General features: G+C 46.2%; 1 protein-coding gene across 2 annotated transcripts; it reads left to right on the forward strand.

Moving 5' to 3' along the window:
• Positions 1-1,683: 1,683 nt before the first annotated feature.
• Positions 1,684-19,462, forward strand: Ggcx (gamma-glutamyl carboxylase). Of its 2 annotated transcripts, XM_050132851.1 has the most exons (15): positions 1,693-1,842; positions 2,073-2,243; positions 5,738-5,896; positions 6,191-6,356; positions 9,530-9,608; positions 11,144-11,250; positions 14,036-14,199; positions 14,671-14,936; positions 15,077-15,208; positions 16,060-16,211; positions 16,629-16,798; positions 16,961-17,091; positions 18,084-18,231; positions 18,390-18,585; positions 18,929-19,462. In XM_050132851.1, the coding sequence occupies exons 1-15, from the start codon at positions 1,800-1,802 to the stop codon at positions 19,119-19,121; spliced, it is 2,277 nt and encodes a 758-aa protein (XP_049988808.1). In that variant the 5' UTR covers positions 1,693-1,799; the 3' UTR covers positions 19,122-19,462. The 2 variants fall into 2 exon arrangements, with proteins under 2 accessions (XP_049988809.1, XP_049988808.1); XM_050132852.1 differs by lacking the exons at positions 16,060-16,211; positions 16,961-17,091; positions 18,084-18,231; positions 18,390-18,585; positions 18,929-19,462 and having other exon boundaries at positions 1,684-1,842; positions 16,629-16,771.
• The last annotated feature ends 1,428 nt before the right edge of the window (positions 19,463-20,890 follow it).

The following is a 20,890-nucleotide window of genomic DNA, read 5'->3' on the forward strand; positions in this document are numbered from 1 at the left end:
GACACAGGTCTGTTCCCAGTACCACATTCCAGGTCTCACAACCCATTGTAACTCCAGTGATAGGTGATCTGATGCCCTTTTCTGGCCTCTGCACACATGAGGCATACAGATTCAAAAATATACACATAAGTAAAAAGAAATCTTTAAAAAATATCTTCCGAACTGGGGTTGTAACTCAGTTGTACAGTGTTTGCCTAGTTTACTCTAGGATTTGTGTTAGCCTCAGCCTTACACACTTACACACACTAGTTTACTTTAGGATTTGGGTTTGAGCCCGAGCATTACACACTTACACACACTAGTTTACTCTAGGATTTGTGTGAGCCTCAGCCTTACACACTTACACACACTATTATACTCTAGGATTTGTGTGAGCCCCAGCATTACACACTTACACTAGTTTACTCTAGGATTTGTGTGAGCCTCAGCCTTACACACTTACACACACTAGTTTACTCTAGGATTTGTGTGAGCCTCAGCCTTACTTACACACACTAGTTTACTCTAGGATTTGGGTTTGAGTCTGAGCATTACATGCTTACACACACTAGTATACTCTAGAATTTGGGTTTGAGCCCGAGCATTTCACACTTATACACACTTAAAAGAAAAAAAAAGACAGAACTCAGCACATGTTTGTAACCAGGACTCAGAAGGTAGAAGCTGTCGGGTCAATATTCACGTAATCCTCACCTGCAGTGTTTGAGCCAGCTGGGCTACATGAGACCTTATCTCAAAATAAAACAAAAATAAACATAAAGTCTAGTTTCCTCTGTTTCCAACAGTGTAAGGGTGTACCGAGACCAAAATGGTGGTGAGTCGTTCTGTTCTGGGATACTTTTCCTTATCCTGTGGGCCAACTCCAGTAGGGAATTGAATGTTACGACTGTGTTCAGTACCTTCTGAGTGATGGCTGGACAGCGAGCGCTTGCTCCTTATCTCTCCTTTTTCTTTTCTTTTTAACTTTCCTACTGCTTTTAAATTTAGGAGTTCCTTTAGGTACAGAACGTATTGGCACACTAGCTTTAATCAGGGGCAGTTCTTCCAAGTGCATCCTTAACTCTCGAGGCCGCGTCTTTGGAAAAATCTGCCCTTTTGCACCATTTGTCTTTTTTCTTTTTTGAATGCCAGGAAGCACTTTAGGACATTTAAACCCAGAGAGGAAGGACATAAAGAGGTTAGGAAAGTATGAGTCTTAGTTTTGCAGTCCAAACATTTGGGAGACAGAAGCAGGAGGATCGCCGCGAGTTCCAGGCTAGTTCTGTTTCAAAAGGTGGCACAAACCTTTAGTCCCAGCACTCTGGAGGCAGATGGTTGTCTGTAAGTTCGAGGCCAGTCTGGTCTACACAAACGAGCTCGGGACTACACAACTACAAAGACAGACCCTGTCTCAAAACAACAAAACAGGCGTATGTGATGGGTAGTTAGCATAGAGACACTTGTTCTGGGAATGGTCACTCCTCCCTTACAATGCCAAGGTTAGATTCACGCGTGTCCCTTTACCCCTGCGCCGTCCATCCTCCGCCCTCGACTCCTTGCCCTGCCCCTCCTCCCACTGCTCCGCAAGCTCTTTGGGCTCAACCCTCTGCTCAGGATCGCTCCGCCCCGCCCCTCACCCCGCCCACACACTTATCCTACGCCTGAGTCCCCGGCTGCGGGTTCTGGCCTTCACGACAGTGCGGGTGCTTTCCGGCCTGCCGCGCGAGTGTTGACGACGTGTCGAGGGGGCGGAGCCCAAGACAGTAGTGGGTTTCCACTTGCTCGCGATCGGCTGCAAAGGGCCGTCTGTCTCTGCAGTCATGGCTGTGCACCGTGACTCTGCACGGACCGCTACCTCCTCAGGTAGGTTGGCTGAGGGTTGGCGAGAGGGATGGTGACCTTAGTGAGGAAGTGGCATATTGGGAGAGATGGTAGTCTTGTGTTGTGAGTCCGTGGGAGGATCCTGGAGGAGGGCCTGCCACCCAGAAGCTTGCGGTAGTCCGATCAATGGGAGAACCCAGTGGGGTGGATACCCTAGGCTGTGGGGACTTCGGTTTTCCTACGCACACCTTTCTCCCACTTCTTGGTTGTAGATAAAGTGCAGAAAAACAAGTCTGCACGGACATCAGGGCTCAGCCAGGGCAGCCGCATGGAGAAACTTTTGGGGTTTGAATGGACAGATTTATCTAGCTGGCAGAATGTCGTGACCCTCCTTAACCGACCAACGGACCCCGCAAACCTGGCTGTCTTTCGTTTTCTTTTTGGTAAGTCTATTTTCTGGTCCCGGACATTTTGGTTGGGCTTGAGAAAATGACATCCTATTTCTTTTTAAGATTTAGTATGTGTGTGTGTGTGTGTGTGTGTGTGTGTTAGTTTGCCTTCTATTACTGTGATAAAAATACCATGACAAAAAGCATCGTGGAAAAGGAAGGGTTTGTTTCAGTTTACAGTTGTAGTTCATCATGAAGGGATGGATGTCAGGGCAGGAACCTGGAGGGCAGAACTGGAAAAGAGTCATGGAAGAACCGCAGTGGCTGTTGGCTTGCTCCTCGTGGCTTGCTCCACCAGCTTTCTTATAACACCTGGGGTCACCTATCCACACAGTAGGCGGGGCCCTCCCGCATCAGTGCTCACAGGCCAATCTGATTCGAGGCATTTTCTCAGTGGAGGTTCCTCTAGATTGTTTTAAGTGGACAAGGATTAACCAAGATAGTTTCTGTATGGATGTGTGAATGTATGCCAGGTATCTGGTTGCTTGTTGAAGCCAAAAGAGAGTGTTGGATTCCTTGGAACTGGAGTGAAAGGCAATTGTACTGCCTGATATGGCTGCTGGGAATTGAGCTCTGGTCCTTTGGAAGATTAGCGCAGGTTCTTAACTGCTGAGCCATTCTCTCTAGTGCAATCACCTATTTCTTAGTTATTTCTTAGGTGTTCTTTTCCTTAGAGCTGAAAGTATTGGAATAATGGAAGAATTCTTTGGAAGTTTAGAATCATAACCTGGCCTTGTCACCTCTAGTTAGGGTTTAGTGCTCAGAAATGCGTTGGTCTGTGCACATGTACATGTAGACCACAGGTCAACGTCAGGTGTCTTCCTTAATCATTTCTCCACCTTTTTTTTTAAATTTATTTATTATGTATACAATATTCTGTCTGTGTGTATAAATGCAGGACAGAAAAGGGCACCAGACCACATTACAGATGGTTGTGAGCCACCATGTGGTTGCTGGGAATTGAACTCAGGACGTTTGGAAGAGCAGGCAACGCTCTTCTTACCTCTGAGCCATCTCTCCAGCCCTCCACCTTATTTTTTAAGACAGGGTCTCTCCTGAGCCTGGAGCTCACCAATTGAGTTAGACTGGCTGGGCAGCAAGTCCCTGGAGCCGTCCTGTCTCCCTGCCTCCACAGCACTGAGATTGACGGCTGCTGTGCCAGGTTTTCTGCATGAGTGCTAGTGATCTGAATTCAGGCTCTCATGCGTACAGCAAGACTGAGTAATCTCCCCAGCTCTCTTTGGTGTTTGAAATGGTCTTATTCCATAGGTCAGACTTACCTGGCCTCTCGAGTGCTGCTCTTCCTGCTTCACCATCACACCTGACAAGGGACCCATTTTATTCGTGTCAGGAAGCTGCTTAGGAATGAAGTATTTCAGAGAATACCCTAGCAGCTCAGAGAGTTAGGATGTGCTGAGACACTACTCTGGCAGCTCAGAGAGTTAGGATGTGCTGAGACACTACTCTGGCAGCTCAGAGAGTTAGGATGTGCTGAGACACTGCCCAAGCAGCTCAGAGAGTTAGGATGTGCCGAGACTCTACTCCTGTAAGTCCAGTAGCTTCCAGCTGGAGGCCATTTTGCTTCCTGGAGATATTTTTAGTTAGAACTTTTGAAGAAGAGGAATAGGTAATGGTGGCTGGCATCTGTACTGGTACTAGGATGCACTAGATGTCTTGTAATGAACGGGTAAATACCCCTACAGATAATTAACCAGACTAGCTAACGCAACTGCTTCTGGGATTGAGAAACTGCCTGATCACAAACTGGCTTCCAGAGCTGAGTGTCCCTTATTTATCTTAGTGTGTTGACCAAATACCACTGCCTTTCTGGGTGTGTCAGTGTAATAAGGAGGCTGCTTGTTGGTTCCCGGCTGCTTAGCCCCACAATAATCACACAGAAACTGTATTAATTAAATCACTGCTTGATCCATTAGCTCTAGCTTCTTATTGGCTAACTCTTACATCTTAATTTAACCCATTTCTATTGATATGTGTATCACCATGTGGCTGTGGCTTACTGGCTAAAGTTTCATCTGGCTCTGGCGGGGCTCCATGGCTTCTCTCTGACTCCGCCCTTCTTTCTCCCAGCATTCAGTTTAGTTTTCTCTGCTTACCTCTATTCTTTTGCCCTATGAGGTTATTAATTAACCAATCGTATTCACAGCATACAAAAGGGAATCCCACATCATGGCAGGAGGCAAAAAAAAAAAAAGTGTTAAGAAGGTCCCCCGGGGGGCTGGAGAGATGGCCCAGAGGTTAAGAGCATTGCCTGCTCTTCCAAAGGTCCTGAGTTCAATTCCCAGCAACCACAAGGTGGCTCACAACCATCTGTAATGGGGTCTGGTGCCCTCTTCTGGCCTACAGGCATACACACAGACCACACAGACAGAATAGTGTAGACATAATAAATAAATAAATAAATAAATAAATAAATAAATAAATAAATAAATAAATAAATAAATGAAGGTCCCCTGGAGCACTTTTTATGGTTCAGTAGGGTGTATCTTTATATATATGTAATTAATTGAAACCTAACAGTTTCTATAGTATTTTGTTCATATCTCTTACTTAATCTTTCTGCAGCTCTGTGACATTTTGTTATTGTTTGTCTTGTTTGTTTTTATTTTTTGAGATAGGATTTCACTGTCCTAGATGTATAGTCCTGGTTGATTTGCCACTTACTATGTAGATCAGGCTGGTCTAGAACTCACAGAGACCTGCTTGCCGCTGCCTCCCTCCCCAGTGCTGGGATTAAAGGTGTATTCTAGGATCACTGGCTTGTAAAGTATTTTTTTAAAGCTCTATTTTAGTGTGTATATTGTGTGAGTGTTTGTACATACTCCCACATGTGTGTGCACAGTCCTGCCTGTGTGTGCACACTCCCACATGTGTGCACACTCCCACATGTGTGCACAGGTGAGCGTTCCTGCGCATGAGCACAGAGGCTAGAAAAAAACGGTCTCTGTTACACTCCACTCACTCGTTCCTTTGAGGCCAAGTCTCTCCCTGAGCCCCTGGGGCTTGAGGTTCCTCAGCAGGCTGGAAGCCAGCAAGCTTCCCGTTTCTGCCCCTTTCACAGCTGGCTTACAGCTGTGCACAGAATTCCCAGCTTGTTATTGGTGCTGGGATCTGAACTGCAGTCTTTATGATTGCTCAGTGGGTCCACCTCTCCAGCATCACTACCTCTTCACAAAGTATGTGCATGATTTACTGGTGGGAATCAGCTTGTGAGCTTTAGGGTTTGTCGGACCACACAACCAGCATAATTCCTAGCCAAGCATAGGCTCAGTACTAATAGTAGGGACTAAAATAGTGACTATTATTTGTTTTTTTGAGACAAGGTTTTTCTATTTATCTCAGGCTGGACTGGGACTCACTGTGTAGCCAGGCTGGTGGTGAAATTCAAGTGTGGCGCTGCGCGTGCTGAGAGCTACATCGTGCCTCCTTAGCAGATGCTAACAGCTGTCTTCCCCCACTTGCTTTTATAGCGTTCTTGATGCTCCTGGACATTCCCCAGGAGCGGGGCCTTAGCTCCCTGGACCGAAAATACTTGGATGGGCTGGACGTGTGCCGCTTTCCCTTGTTGGATGCCTTGCGCCCTCTGCCGCTTGACTGGATGTACCTTGTCTACACCATCATGTTTCTGGGTGAGGGGAACGGGGTGCTGGGGATCTGACCTAGGGAGAACTGACTGAGCTGGTAGAAACGCAGCAGAAGCGTGCTGGTGAGCCAAGCCATTGGATGTCTGTAGCACTTCCTCCGTGATTGGGCCTCCTGCTGCTCGTCTGTTGTCACGTGAGCCGCCACGACCCCTTAACCCTTCTTCATTTAGTGCTCTGCCTGCTTATAAAATGCCTGCTGACCTTTCTTAATTTCAGTCCCAGGGAAGCTGGGCCTGTGGTGACACTTTGACCTTGAATCCTCTCCTCACAAACCCCCAGGGGCACTGGGCATGATGCTGGGCCTGTGCTACCGGCTAAGCTGTGTGTTATTCCTGCTACCCTACTGGTACGTGTTTCTTCTGGACAAGACATCGTGGAACAACCACTCCTATCTGTATGGTTTGTTGGCCTTTCAGTTGACGTTCATGGATGCAAACCATTACTGGTATGTGCCCTGAAAAGTAGGGGTAAGGTGTGTCTGGGTCAGGATGCTTGCTAGAGAGACAGGGCCCAGTGAAGTTCTAGAAATTGTCGCATAGGCAGAATTTTTATTGGTGCTTTGGTCTTTTGGGAGGGGGATTTCAGGTGGGATTTGTATTACTGTGTGTCAGGCTTGTCTGGAACTTACTACATTGTCTAGGCTGGCCTTGAACTTAATATTCTCTGTTCCTAGCCTGACTGCTGGAATTAGAGCTGCGAGCCACCATGCTGACTCAAAAACATTTTAAACCAAGTTTTCCAAAGTATGGTTTGAGATCATACTTTGACTTTGATGTATTTGGGGGAGCCTGTTTTCTCCTTCCATGTGGGTTCTGGGGAATCCTGAGGTAGCCTTGATGGTGAATGCCCTTCTTCACTAAGCTATATTGCTTGCCTGACTTGGATCGATTGGGAAGGGGAAGGGCCAGCAAGTTGGGTAATTGCAATGACATAGGAAAATGGCTCCACCCACCCCTTTACTTTTTCCATATCTCTCCAGGTACCTTGATATATCACTCCTGTATCCCTCTTAGAAGAGAAGACGAAAGCCAGACATAGCTGTTTTCATATACTCCAGGGTGCAGCCTTTACTTTCTGTGTGTGAGCCCAGAGAGGTAGAGTTAGAGCCAAATGTAGAAGTTCCTGTGAGGTGGAGATGATAGCAGATACCAAAGGAGAGGGGCCACCAGGGTTGCCCAGCAGTGCTGTCCTAGGAGAAAGTAACCCACTCCGCTCTGGCCTAGGTGACCATCTCTCAGGGGAGGTGGGGCAAAGCCTTGGAGCCAGGGTGGTGGGGCAAGAGACCTTGAGGTTCTCTTTGTTCAGTGAGAGGAGCTGGTGGGGATGGTTCAGCAGTGATGTATGAGTACACATTTCTCTCCTGTAAAGCTTTGTGTTAGTGCCCGTGTGCTGGGGATTGCCCCGGCCTCCTGCGTGTACACTACCACAAGGCTACGCTCCCAAACCCCAGTCCTCACCTTTGCCAAACTTGAAACCCATTCAGGGTGTCTAGCTTTGATCCTAGAGAATTAAGAGGTCATTTTGACAGGTATCCCCCACTTTCAGGTTCCACTTTTGTAAATTTTAGACATTTTGAAAAAATTACTATCACATATTCAGGACTTTCTTTCTTTGTGGCAGGCATATTTAAATGTTTTTCCTCATTCAAACCTATGAAGAGTCAGGTTTAGTTGCTCAGGCCCAGCACTTTGGGATGCTGAGGCAAGAGGATTGCTTTGAATTAGAGACCAGCCTGGGCTATCTATATTAAGATCTTGTCCCAAAACAAACAAATATGAGGTCCCTAGAGGTGAACTAATTTTGTAGATGAAAAAGTAAGTCTTGGAAAGATAAAGACTCTGCCTAAGGTTACACAGCAGGCAGGAAACAAACGGCCTCATTGTCCTTGACTGTAGGCCTAGGCTTTTGCCCACAGTGTAAGCCCCGTTCTCCCTAACTTCTTCCAAACCTGCTTGGTTTCTGCCTCAGAGTAAATCTGGTGTTAGTATCCTAGCTTTTTCCGTTCTCTCGCAGAATAAAATTTAAAGTCAGGAGTCCTTTATCCCGGATCCAGTTTTATAAATGTCAGTTTATGCTCTGCATTATTTTGCTGGGGAGGATTTTGAGTTTATTTTTCATTTTTTACCCCTATGGAAATGGAGGTCAAACTCAGGGCCTTGTATGGGTTAGGCAAGTGATCAGTGACCTGGGCCACTTTCCCAGCTCCTCCCCTTTTGAGATAATAGACTGTGTAGATGAATGTGGTGGTGCACACCTTTATTCCCAGCATTGAAGAAGCAGAGCGGCGTGAGGATTATAGCTTGGTCTACATGGTGACTTCTAGGCCCGCCTGGGTTGTAAAGACCTTGTCTCAAAACACCAAAACAAAGTAAAAGAGATAATGCACTGTACGTGTATATTTGTGTGTGTGTGCATGAGTTTATGCACCTTCCTGTCTGTGTTGTTTTTTTTTAAATTATTTATTTATACAATATTCTGTCTGTGTGTATGTCTGCGGGCCCGCAGAGGGCGCCAGACCTCATTACAGATGGTTGTGAGCCACCATGTGGTTGCTGGGAACTGAACTCAGGACCTTTGGAAGAGCAGGCAATGCTCTTAACCACTGAGCCATCTCTCCAGCCCCGTGTCTGTGTTTTTTATTTCATGTGTGTATATATTAAGCTTACATGTATGTATGTATGTGTACCATATGTGTTCCTGGTGTTGGTGGAGGTCAGAATATGGTTCTGGACTTCCTGAAATTGGAGTTAGAGGCAGTTGTGAGCTACCATGTGGGTTCTAGGAGTTGAACCCGGGTCCTCTAGAAGAGCAGTTAGTGCTTTTAACCATCTCTCCATTCCCTGTTTTGTGATTTTATTGTTTAGTTATTTAGTTACTGTTTTTTTGAGACATAGTCTTACTATGTAGTCCTAGAACTTGCTGTGTAGACTATGCCGGGCTCGAACTCATGGGGTCTGCTGGCCTCTGTCTCCCGAGTGTGCACCATGCCCAGTCTATTTTTGTTGTTTTAGTTGTAGTTACTATGATGTGGGGTTGGGAGCACAGTAGAGGGGACAGGGGTGCAAGTGCTGTGCTGTATGTGCAGAGGCCAGGGTTTTGTGGGCTCCAGGATGAGCCATTTCTCCAGCCCACCCTTTAGATTTGTAAAACTCTCCCTCAAATTTGTTCCTCCTTGTCATTTCTATTATAGCTGTGAACCTGATCCGATTCTTTAGGACAAACTGAAGTGTGTGTGTTTTGAGTCGGGCTCTCATCATATGTAGATCACTGGCTCCAGACTTGAGCAGTTTCCTTGCCTCTGCCTCCTGAGTGCTGGAACTGTAGTCATGTCCACGATACCCTGCTACACTGAAGATTTTATTCTTGTTTGTTTGTTTTTGAGGAAGGGTTTCTAGGTATAAAAGCCCTAACTATTCTGGAACTTGCTTTGTAGACCAGGCGGCCTCAAACTAACAGGTATCCAATTGCCTCTGCTTCCTGAGTGCTGGGATTAAAAGTGTGTGCCACTATTGTCCAGTTTGAGAACTATTTCATAGGTAGATAGGACTGGCCTAATTGGAGGGTGGGAATGTAGCTGAACTAAGAGACCTTTCTTGATGTCTTTCCTCCTTCCTGTAGGTCTGTGGATGGCCTGCTGAATGCCCAGAAGAAAAACGTCCATGTGCCCCTTTGGAACTACACAGTCCTGAGAGGCCAAGTATGGAATCTTGTGTGTGTGTGTCCAAACCTTACAGCTGGATGGAGCCCAGAGTCTCCATTTCTTCGTTGTTGATGTTGCCTATGGCAGGCTAGCTGGCCCAGGAGCCTCCAGGGATTTGCTGTCTCCGTCTCCCGTCTTACTGGGGGAGAACAGCAAATACAGATGCCCAGCACTGTGTCTTCCTTTACATGGGTTCCGGGAATTCAGCCTTGGACCCTAACTCATTCATGGAGAATGCTGTACACATTGTGCACCTCCTAGCCAAGGAGTAGGGTTTCATAGGCAAGGGGCTCCTTGTGAGCTGTTGCTAGTCGGTAGTGGCTAGAGGCCCTCTCCTCTGCCTCCCTAGATTCTGTCTTATTTTTAAAAGATACCTATTTATATAGTTGGGCATGGTTGTACACATTTTTAATTCCAGCCCTCAGGAGGCAGAGATCTGTGAGTTTAAGGTCAGCCTGGTCTACATACTGAGTTCCAGGCCAGCCAGGGCTATACAGTGAGACCTAATCTCAAAAAAAAAAAAAAAGTTAATTTAGTGTGTGTGTACATGCTTGTGTGTGTGCATGTACCACATGGCATGTATGTGGAGATAGAGGATGGCTTAGGGATTGGGTCCCTCCTTCCACTGTGCTGAGCAGGATGTCTCTTGATGTTTCTGTCCTGCTGCATACTCCAGGCTCCTATCTCTGCCTCCCGTTTCACTGGAGCCGTGATTACAGATGCATCCCACTGCACCTTTTTCTGTTGGGAATCGAACTCAAGTTCTCAGCCCTATCCAACATGCACTTTCACCCACTAAGCCTTCTTGTTGGCCCTGGTTGTTTCTTTATTCCTTTTGCTGGAATGTTAGATGGGCCCTTCATTTTTCCAGTTCCTCAGTCCCTGAGTTCTCATCCCCTCATGGAATGAATAGCACCTTGTCTATTAGATTAAACTTCTCATGAGATAATCAAGTCTGTGCTTTTATTAAGTTTTTCTTTGTGCCTGATATAGGTAGTTGTTTTTCATTTGTTTGTTAGATGAATGTCTATGTGATGAAAGGTTAGAGGAATGGCTGTATTCTTTCTTGGGTACTGGCTAAGATGAGAGGTTTATCCTTTAATTTTTTTAAAAGTTTCATTTATTTTTTTAATTGTTTTTATTGAGCTATATATTTTTCTCCGCTCCCCTTCCTTCCTTCCTTCCTTCCTTCCTTCCTTCCTTCCTTCCTTCCTTCCTCCCTCTTCCCTCCCCTTCTACCCTCTCCCATGCTCCCATGCTCCCAATTTACTCAGGAGATATTTATTTTTATTTATGTATGCATGTGTGCCAACTTGTCTATGTGTGTACCATGTGCATGCAGTGCCTACAGAGACCAGAAGAAGATGCCCTAGAACTGGAGTTATAGGTGATTGTGAGCTGCTTGACATAGGTGCTGCAAATCAAACCCAGGTCATCTGTAAGAGCAGCAAATCCTTAACCACAGAGCTTTCTGCAGAAAAAACATGGGTTCTTTGTTTGCTTAAGCATCATGCTACATTTTGTGTTTACAGATCTTCATTGTGTATTTCATTGCGGGTGTGAAAAAGCTGGATGCAGACTGGGTTGAGGGCTACTCCATGGAGCATTTGTCCCGGCATTGGCTCTTTAGTCCCTTCAAGTGAGTAGTGTCAAGGCAGAGGCCTTCTTGGGTTACAGGTACTAAGTGGTGATTTGTCTGCCAAGTCTATGTAACCTGTGTCTGTCATTTGCCTTAACTCCCTATTCATACAAATGCAGAGTCAGTGATACTCAAAGATGGAAGACTATAGTATAGATAGTCAGGAAGAGAAAAGAATCAGAATCAGAATCAGGTGACATAGTGTGTCCCACTTTGCTTTTGGTTGCTGAGAGAAGACCATGAAGCAGCTTGGGAAGAAAGCGGTTATTTGGCTCACACATGCAGTCCACATCCTAATCAGCAGCTATCATGGAGGAAAGCCAAGGCAGGGGCTCCACAGAGCAGGAACCTGGAAGCAGGAACAAAGTGGAGACGGCTGAGGATGCTGCACACTGGCCTGTTTCCCATGGCTTGCTCCCGTTTTCTCTTTTAAACTTTTCTTTATGTGTGTAATTGTTTTGCTTGCATACATGTATGTGTACCACATGGGTGCCTGGTGCTGATGGAATCTAGAAGAGGGCATCCAATCCCCTGGCGCTGGAGCTACAGACAGACTTGAGCCTCCATGTGGGTACAGGGCCTCGAGCCTGGGTCCTCTTGCAGCGCAGCCAGTATTAACTCTTTGCTCATCTCTCCAGGCCTGCCAGCTTGCTTTCTTATACCACCCAGGACCACCTGCATAGCTGCCTGGGCTCTCCCACGTCAATCGTTAACCAAGACAGTACCCTGAAAGACCTAGGCTTTCTAATGGAGGCTATCCCTCGGTTATGGTTTCCTCTTTCCAGACGGCTCCAGCTTGTGCAAGTTGATAATAAACAAAGCAGCACACTTGGTACATTGGCCAGTACCCAGCTGTTACCTTGGGTGACAGTGGTAGTTGCTTGTGTCCTTGCCTTGTCAACCCCAGTTTCTTTTCTCTTTTTTCTTTTCTTTTTCTTTTAAAGATTTATTTATTTATTAGGTACACAGTATTCAGCCTCCATGCATGCCTGCAGGCCAGAAGAGGGCACCAGGCCCCATTACAGGTGGTTGTGAGCCACCACGTGGTTGCTGGGAATTGAACTCAGGACCTCTGGGAGAGCAGTCAGTGCTCTTAACCTCTGAGCTATCTCTCCAGTCCCCCAGTTTCTTTTGTTAAATTTTTATTACATTTTGGCTATAGTGGGGATTGAACTTAGGGTCTTATCCATGTAAGGCAAGCATCCCAGCCCTGACCCCACTCTTTTTATTGTCATTTTTATTTTTTAAATTTTTTTGGAGACAGGGTCTCACTAAGTAGCCCTGGCTGGTCCAGACCTTACTATGCAGACCAGACTGACCTTGGACTCAGAGAGCTCCTCTGCCTCCTGCGTGCTGGGACTAAAGGCAGAGTGACCATAGCCTTCTGTAGAGCCCCTCAGACAGTTCAGGAAGACAGCTGGTGCTGCTCCTACCCACAAAGCAGTTGTTACCAACTCTAAAACAGCTTCGTCTGTGAGGTTTTCCTTTCCTTCCGATTCCCCCTCTCATTTCGTTTCTCCCCCGACTTCCTCTATTTTCCACATTCTGAAATGTGACCTGCCAGCCAAGCAGTCGCTCCTGCGGTTTCATTTTCACATGTGTCTGTTTGCATGTATCTGTAGGTACATTTGCACAGTGTGCCATGATACGTGTGGAGGTCAGAGGACAGTTTGCACAAGTTGCTTCTCGGCTTCCACCATATGGGTCCCAGGGAGCAAACTCAGGCCTCCAGGCTTAGCAGCAAACACTTTTGTCCCCTGAAGCACATCTCTCCAGCCCAACGCAGTCAGTGTTTTCAAACAAGTTTTTCTTTTCTTCTGAGAAAAGATATCATCTATCCCAGGCTGGCCTTCAGCTTCCTGAATTCCTGCCTCTGCCTCCCAAGTATTAGGATTACAGTGTGCACTGCCGCACCCAGTTTTCTGAAGTGCTGGGGACCAGCCCTGGCACTTACCTTTTTTTGAATTGATTCTTTGTGGATTTCACATCATGCATCTCGATCCCACTCGTCTCCCTGTTTCTTCTCATCCACCCTCTGCCCTTTCAGCCCCCCCCCCCAGGATAAAACAAAATAAAACTTAAAAGAGAAAAGAAAAAAAGGAAAACTCTCATCGTGGATGCTGTCGTGTGACACAGTGGGTCACGCAGTACATGCTTTAGTCCATACATCATTACTTGCAAGTGTTCAGTGCAGTGAGTCGTTAGTCTGATTTGAGGCCTCTGGGTTTTGGCTCTCACTGGGACTCCTCTTGGATATCCTGTTGTCCTGTGTCATGGAGAGATCCTGCCACTTTGGGCTTGCAGGGCTGGTCCCTTTCATGCTCAGCACTCACCTTTTAACACTTCTCATTTATGATTTCCATGGGGAAAATTCTGTAGTATATTCCCTGCAGTATATCCCCGTAGTATATTTCCCGTAGTATATTCCCCATAGTATATTCCCCACAGTATATTCCTGTAGTATATTTCTCGCAGTATATTCCCCGTAGTATATTCCCTGTAGTATACTTTTCCATCAGATTTTATCCTTGGAGACTGGGCTTTACTCATCGCACAGGGGATATTTAAAAGAAAAAGAAAAAAAAAGCCCCTGAAAATGTCAAGGGGTTGGTAAACTCGAATGTAGAGCATTTTTATGAGTGCATTTGGGCCTTAGCTGTTGTACCCCACTGGTGGGTAGATCTTCATTAGGGACAGGTTGCTGAGGTCCCTAGTGCTTCAGTCGTGCTGTGATTGCTGGGCGACCCCACTGCCTGGGTCTGGACCTTTGTCCCTTTGTCTGCAGGCTGGTGCTGTCCGAGGAGCTGACAAGCCTGCTGGTGGTGCACTGGTGCGGCCTGCTCCTCGACCTCTCGGCTGGCTTCCTGCTCTTCTTTGATGCCTCAAGATCCATTGGCCTCTTCTTCGTGTCCTACTTTCACTGCATGAACTCGCAGCTCTTCAGCATAGGTCAGTGCCTGCAGCTGCGGGGCTGTGGGGAGCCTGGAGAGGGGCCTTGTCTGCCGGTGTGCGATGGTAGGGGGGTGGGGGGTGTAGGAGCTGAGCTGAGTCCAGTGTGGTCACTGTGAAGTAGGAATAAGTAAGGATGAGAGGATTGGGACCTCTGGGTACAACATGTTGCACAGTGAGTGTCTGTGGGAAGAACAGTTAGGCACTTCCTTTAGGGCCAGGGATGTGGCTCAGCTGCTCCAGTGCTTCCCTAGTGTGCATCCCCAGCACCGCACAAAACCCTGTAACGGTACTCACCCCTTGTCCCAGCCCTTGGGAAAAGGTTGTCCTCAGCTACCCACTGAGTGCTAGGCCAGCACACGCTTTGTGAGACTGTCTCAAGAAAGTGAAGACAGAGCCTCCTTAGAGTAGAACACTTCAGCAATACTTGGTAAGGGCCTGACCATGCCGACTTTTTTCCTGCTTTCCTAGGCATGTTTCCCTATGTCATGCTGGCCAGCAGCCCCCTCTTCTGCTCAACTGAATGGCCACGGAAACTGATAGCCCGGTGCCCCAAATGGCTGCAAGAACTGCTGCCTACCAAAGATGCTCCTCGGCCCAGCCCTTGCTGTGTCTATAAGAGGACCCGGGCCAAGGCTGGTACAAAGGCAGGGCTGCGCCACCGGCTGGGAGCCGTCTTCACCCTGCTCTACCTTCTGGAGCAGCTCTTCCTGCCGTATTCCCACTTCCTCACCCAGGTTTGTGCGATCATTTTACATGCTGCATGGGCTTGGACTGTGCTGGATGTGGCAGGGCTTGGCCTTTTAGCTCTTCTTTGCTGGAGAATGAGGTTGGGTTGAGAGACATCAAGCTGACACGGTCTGCTCTGCCTTCCCAGGGTTACAACAACTGGACCAACGGGCTGTACGGCTATTCCTGGGACATGATGGTACACTCTCGCTCCCACCAGCATGTAAAGATCACCTACCGCGATGGCCTCACAGGCGAGCTTGGCTACCTTAACCCTGGGGTGAGACACCTGATACTGCCTGTTCTTCAGAGCCCCTCGGGCTTTGGGATTTTATTTGGTCCTATACATATCATAAAACAAATTTGGGTCCCTGCACTTTCTCCAAAACCAGACAGAACCTTCTTTTTTCTTCCTTCCTTTTTTTTTTTTGGTGCTGGACCCAGGGCCTGACCACAAGTGTATACTCTACCATTGAACTACATCCTCATCTTTGAACCTTTCGTCATTTTAAAAAATTTAATGTATGTGCTTATGTGTGTACATGAGAGACAGACAGACGCATGTAGAGACAACTTTGTGGAGTCAGTTAATTTCTACAGCTTTGTGAGCTCTGGTAATGTAATCCAGGTTATCAGGGGGTTGTGGCAAATATTTTAAACATGCTGAATCATCTCACCAGACCAGATTTTTTTTTTTTAAAATCAAGACAGGGTTTCTCTGTGGCTTTGAAGCCTGTCCTGGAACTAGCTATTGTAGACCAGGCTGGCCTCGAATTCACAGAGATCCGCCTGCCTCTGCTTCCCAAGTGCTGGGATTAAAGGCATGTGCCACCACCACCTGGCTACCAGACCATATTTTTAATTAATTAAGCCAGGGTCTTTCTGTATAGCTCAGGCTGGTTCCTTTTCAGCCATTATGTCTGTACTTTTTAAAAAATGTGAATAGAGATGAAACAGTTTGTCATTGTTTTGAGTTAAGATTGTGTTTTGGAAAGGTGAGTAAATACCTAACAACGAAAGTTCACATCCGAAGACAAGTTCCTTTCCCCTCCTGCTCTAACTAGGCAGCAGGTAAAGATCTTTGTGTTATTGGCAGTGACAAAGTGGGACTAATATGGGGGTTTGGGACAGGTATTCACACAGAGCCGGCGATGGAAGGACCATGCAGACATGCTGAAGCAATATGCCACTTGCCTGAGCCTGCTGCTTCCCAAGTACAATGTCACTGAGCCCCAGATCTACTTTGATATTTGGGTCTCCATCAATGACCGCTTCCAGCAGAGGTGGGCAAGAGACAGGGAAAGATGAAGCACAGCTCTTTTTGACCAGATGAAAAGCTGACGTCTTCTCATGGTGTCTTGCTTTTTACAAGGCTGTCTCTCTCTCAGTCTAGTGCATGTCGGGGTTGATCTGGTTGTGGGCATAGTTGGTTGTGTCCAGCAGGGGGCACCATCATCCAGGAGAAAAGAGAACTGACTATTCTTTCAGACACTGTTAACACAATGCCTTCTCCTCAGGTGGCCACTAACTCACATTCTTTCCCCTTCTCTCTGCCACGGACTGGCAATAACATGCTGACAGTAGGCATTTCTCCTTTTGGGAAATCCTGTCCACTCTCCATGGGTCCAGTGATGAAAGGAGCAGAACCAGTGGTGGGTGAGTGGCCACTGCCTCCTCAGAACATGATTTTCTTTTTTAAGGCTTTTTGACCCTCGTGTGGACATCGTGCAGGCTGTCTGGTCCCCCTTCAAGCGCACACCTTGGGTGCAGCCACTCTTGATGGACTTATCTCTCTGGAGGACCAAGTTACAGGATATTAAGAGCAGTCTGGACAACCACACTGAGGTGGTCTTCATTGCAGATTTCCCTGGTATGGAGGAAAGTGAGAGCAGATTGTGCTGTCTTTCCTTGGCTTCCTTGAGCAGAGACATTGCATATGATGGGGTAGGGAGGGAACTCTCTGGAGGTGATGGTGGCGAAAGTCTGTTCTGGTAGGATGGGGTGCGATAGTGAATTCTCTTGCTTCTGGCAGGGCTTCACCTAGAAAATTTTGTGAGTGAAGACCTGGGCAACACTAGCATCCAGCTGCTGCAGGGAGAGGTCACTGTGGAATTGGTGGCAGAACAGAAAAACCAGACTCTTCAGGCGGGAGAAAAAATGCAGGTATTTGCTGGGGTTAACAGTGACAGAGGCTGAGGATGTAGTACTACAAAACAAAAACTGCAGAAGGGGCATGAAATTTAGGGAGATATAAAGAAACTGCTTGGCCTTTGATAGGCCAGCCCTTAGGTGGGTGGAGTAGACAGAACAGAATTCTGGGAGAAAGAAAGCCGAGTCAGTCAGTCGCCATGATTCTCCCACCTGACACAGACGCAGGTTAAGATCTTTCCTGGTAAGCCATACCTCGTGATGTTACACAGATTATTAAATATGGATTAAAGCAAGATGTGAGAACTAGCCAGTAAGAGGCTAGAGCCAATGGGCCAAGCAGTGTTTAAAAGAATACAGTTTCCGTGTAATTATTTTGGGAAAAGCTAGCTGGGAGCCAGGCAGCGGGAACACAGCCCTGTAGCTCCCTACTAAAGAGATGGGGTTCATTTATTACAGATAAAAAGTCTTTGCCAGCGCAGTAGTGTAGGGGAGGCTCAGAAAGCAGGGACTTCACTGGGGCATGGAAGCACGTGCCTGTCATTTTCAGGACTTGGGAGGCTGAGGCAGGAAAACAGAATTCCAGGCCAACCTGGACTACACAGTGAGACCAGAACTCAAAACAACACTAGGGGGGCTGGAGAGATGGCTCAGTGGTTAAGAGCATTGCCTGCTCTTCCAAAGGTCCTGAGTTCAATTCCCGGCAACCACATGGTGGCTCACAACCATCTGTAAAGAGGTCTGGTGCCCTCTTCTGGCCTGCAGGCATACATACATACAGAATATTGTATACATAAAAAATAAATAAAAATAAATATAAAAAACAACACTAGGAGAAGAAACAAAAAAGGAGGACCCCTGAGGCTGTGAAAAACTTTCCAGATTCTAGGGGCCATTATTTCAGACTCCAAGACACAGGAAAAGAGAGTGCCAGCATGATTAGAGTAGCGAGGCCATAGGCTAGCTAGGGAAGTTAGAATTAAATGTATCCTTTGTTACCTTCTCAGTTGCCTGCTGGAGAGTACCATAAAGTCTATACTATATCATCAAGTCCCTCCTGCTATATGTACATCTATGTCAACACAACAGAGGTCGCACTGGAGCAGGACCTGGCATATCTGCAAGAATTAAAGGAGAAGGTGGAGAATGGCAGTGGTGAGTGAGTGTGTGGAGGTTTGATAGAGTACCTGGTGTCAGGAAGTCAGAGTTATAGCTAACCATCAAAGAGAGTGCTTGAAGCCTCCCGGAGATGGGAATGGCCGAGTCAGAGAGGGGTCCATCTCACTGGTTCCTTTTTGCTGACTTCTGGACAGAAACAGGGCCCCTGCCTCCAGAACTTCAGCCTATTTTGGAAGGGGAAGTAAAAGGAGGTCTTGAGCCAACACCTTTGGTCCAGACCTTTCTAAGACGGCAGCGTCAACGCCAAGAAATCGAACGCCGGCGAAATAGCCCTTTCCATGAGCGATTCCTCCGCTTCTTGCTGCGAAAGATGTATGTCTTTCGACGCAGGTAAGTTTCACTCACAGAAGCAGTTGTCATTGCCATCAGGTGTTTGCAAGTTTGGTCACTTTCCTCTAGTGAGGACAACAGTAGAGACTCCTAGGGATCTTTCCCCTCCTCACCCTTCCCCGTTCTTTTTATCTCTAACCTTTCCATCTTTCTATGGTTATTTCTATTCTACCCTAGAATACTGTCAGCCTTCAGAGGGGTAGGGTCCTAGCATTTGGGATGTGGAAGGTCAGTAAAGTAGATGTCTCTCTCCAGGTGAGTGGGTCTAAGACCAAGTGTTTCCTTAGGCCTTTGGTTGGAGTTATGTAGAAAAATAAATTTGGATTGTTTAATTTTTTTTCAGCTTCCTGATGACTCGAATTTCACTCCGAAATCTGCTATTAGGCCGCCCTTCTTTAGAGCAGCTAGCCCAAGAGGTGACATATGCAAACTTGCGACCTTTTGAACCAGTTGATGAGTCAAGTGCTTCAAACACCGATTCTTCAAACCCTAATCCTTCAGAGCCAGATTCTGAGCATGTTCACTCTGAGTTGTGAGGGCAGTCCAGATGTTCTGTGCAGATGTGGGGGCTTCCTGGATATTTGTGAAAAATGGTCTATTTTGAGATAGGGTTTCACAATACTATACAGGCTGGCCTCAGACTCATGCTAGTCCCTCTGCTGAGTGTTTTGTGATTACATGAGTATCACCAAACCTAGTTCTTTTCCTTTTATATCCTCCACCCCTTTTAAGTACAAGATGATAGTTTACAGAATCCAAGGCAACAGGGAATTTGAATCCCAAGACTGGTGGCTCTTTTTAGAAGCAATGTGAACTGTCTTTTTACAGCAAGGGAATCTTTGTGTAGCCCTTGCTGTCTTGGAACTCTCAGTAGACCAAACTTTCACCTTCCTCTGCCTCCCAAGTGCTGGGATTAAAGGTGTGCACCACCAATGCCTTGTTTAAAGTCATTTTAAAGCCGGTTCTTTAGGAAAAGGAATTTACAATGATAACAGCTGGAACCATGTGCTTGCTATGTACCTGGATTATCATACTTTGTACTTTAAGAAGTATTGACTTTATTTTACCTTTGAAGAAAGGAAAGCAGGTTAAAATTCACCCAAAGGCATCCACGAGTGGGTTGACAATTTGAACTGCAATCTGTTGGAATTATGTCTTCTATGTTGTTGCTTAATAATTTTCATAACCAAATGGGAGGAGGGGAAGAGGTAGAAATTTTTAATAAAAATAAAAATTGAAAACTAAAAAAAATTTTTTTTCATAACCACTGACAGTAAAGCTGAAGCAGTATAGCTTAAAACTTGTATTATTTCCAAGTGATTAGGATGACCAGGTACTAAATGTACGAAGTAATTTATTTACAATTCCTTTTTGTAGCCAGCAAGTTTTTCAGCAGCAATGGTATTAGAATTGCACTACTAAATAGGGAAGCCAGATGGCTTGCTTTAGTATAAATCAGCTTAGTGAATGGCAGCTCTCTAAGCCATGACTGAATATTAATCCTTGAGGTTTTCCTTATATTTGTCAAGCCCCATCACATCTATCTTATGTTCATCCTATTTTTATCTCTACTATTGGCTTATTCCTTCATTCTTTATACTAGAGTCTACTTAGGGAATAGACCAAGTCAGACCCATTTTTTTTTTTTGCACAGGTTAAGCCCAAGTATGGACATCAGAAGTCCCTCCTAATGCATACAAATTATATATAGGCTAGTGATGGCCATGTACAGGAAACCCTCTGATCCAATTTTCTAACAGGGAAACCGGTTTTGTGGTTTTTTGTTTTATTTAGAGACAGGTTTTCTATAACAGCCCTTGCTGCCCTGGAATTTACTCTACACCAGGATGGCCTCAAACTTCATAATCTTTTTCTTACATTAACACTATGAATGTACCTTGGCACTATGTCCTTTCCAGGCTCAGCTGTTTGTTCCCTTAACCTGTTACCCTTGACTAGCAAGAAGTTATTTGGGAGGGATATCTTTCAAATGTATGCTGGAAATGAACCCAAATTTCATGCAAAGTACTCAGTTTGTACAAAGATGCAGTTTCTGTGCTGATATACTACCTGACTTTCTCAGGAGAAATGTTAGGATGAATTAGAGATGAAGACATTACTAGATAAGCTACCTGGAGCTAGAGATGGAGTTCAGTTGATAGAGGTACTATTAGTCTACCATGCATGTACAGGTGGAGCTGTAATCTTAAGAGGTGACAAGATCAGTTTAAGGCCAGCATGGGATAGGCCAGACCCTATCGGTTGAAGGAAGTTGTATTAGTATTGCTAGAGAAACTACGCTCTC

The sequence above is a fragment of the Alexandromys fortis genome, unplaced genomic scaffold (genome assembly GCF_014885135.2).
Source record: "Alexandromys fortis isolate MF-2015 unplaced genomic scaffold, M_Fortis_MF-2015_v1.1 scaffold_397, whole genome shotgun sequence".
In the NCBI taxonomy this organism is placed as follows: Eukaryota; Metazoa; Chordata; class Mammalia; order Rodentia; family Cricetidae; genus Alexandromys; species Alexandromys fortis.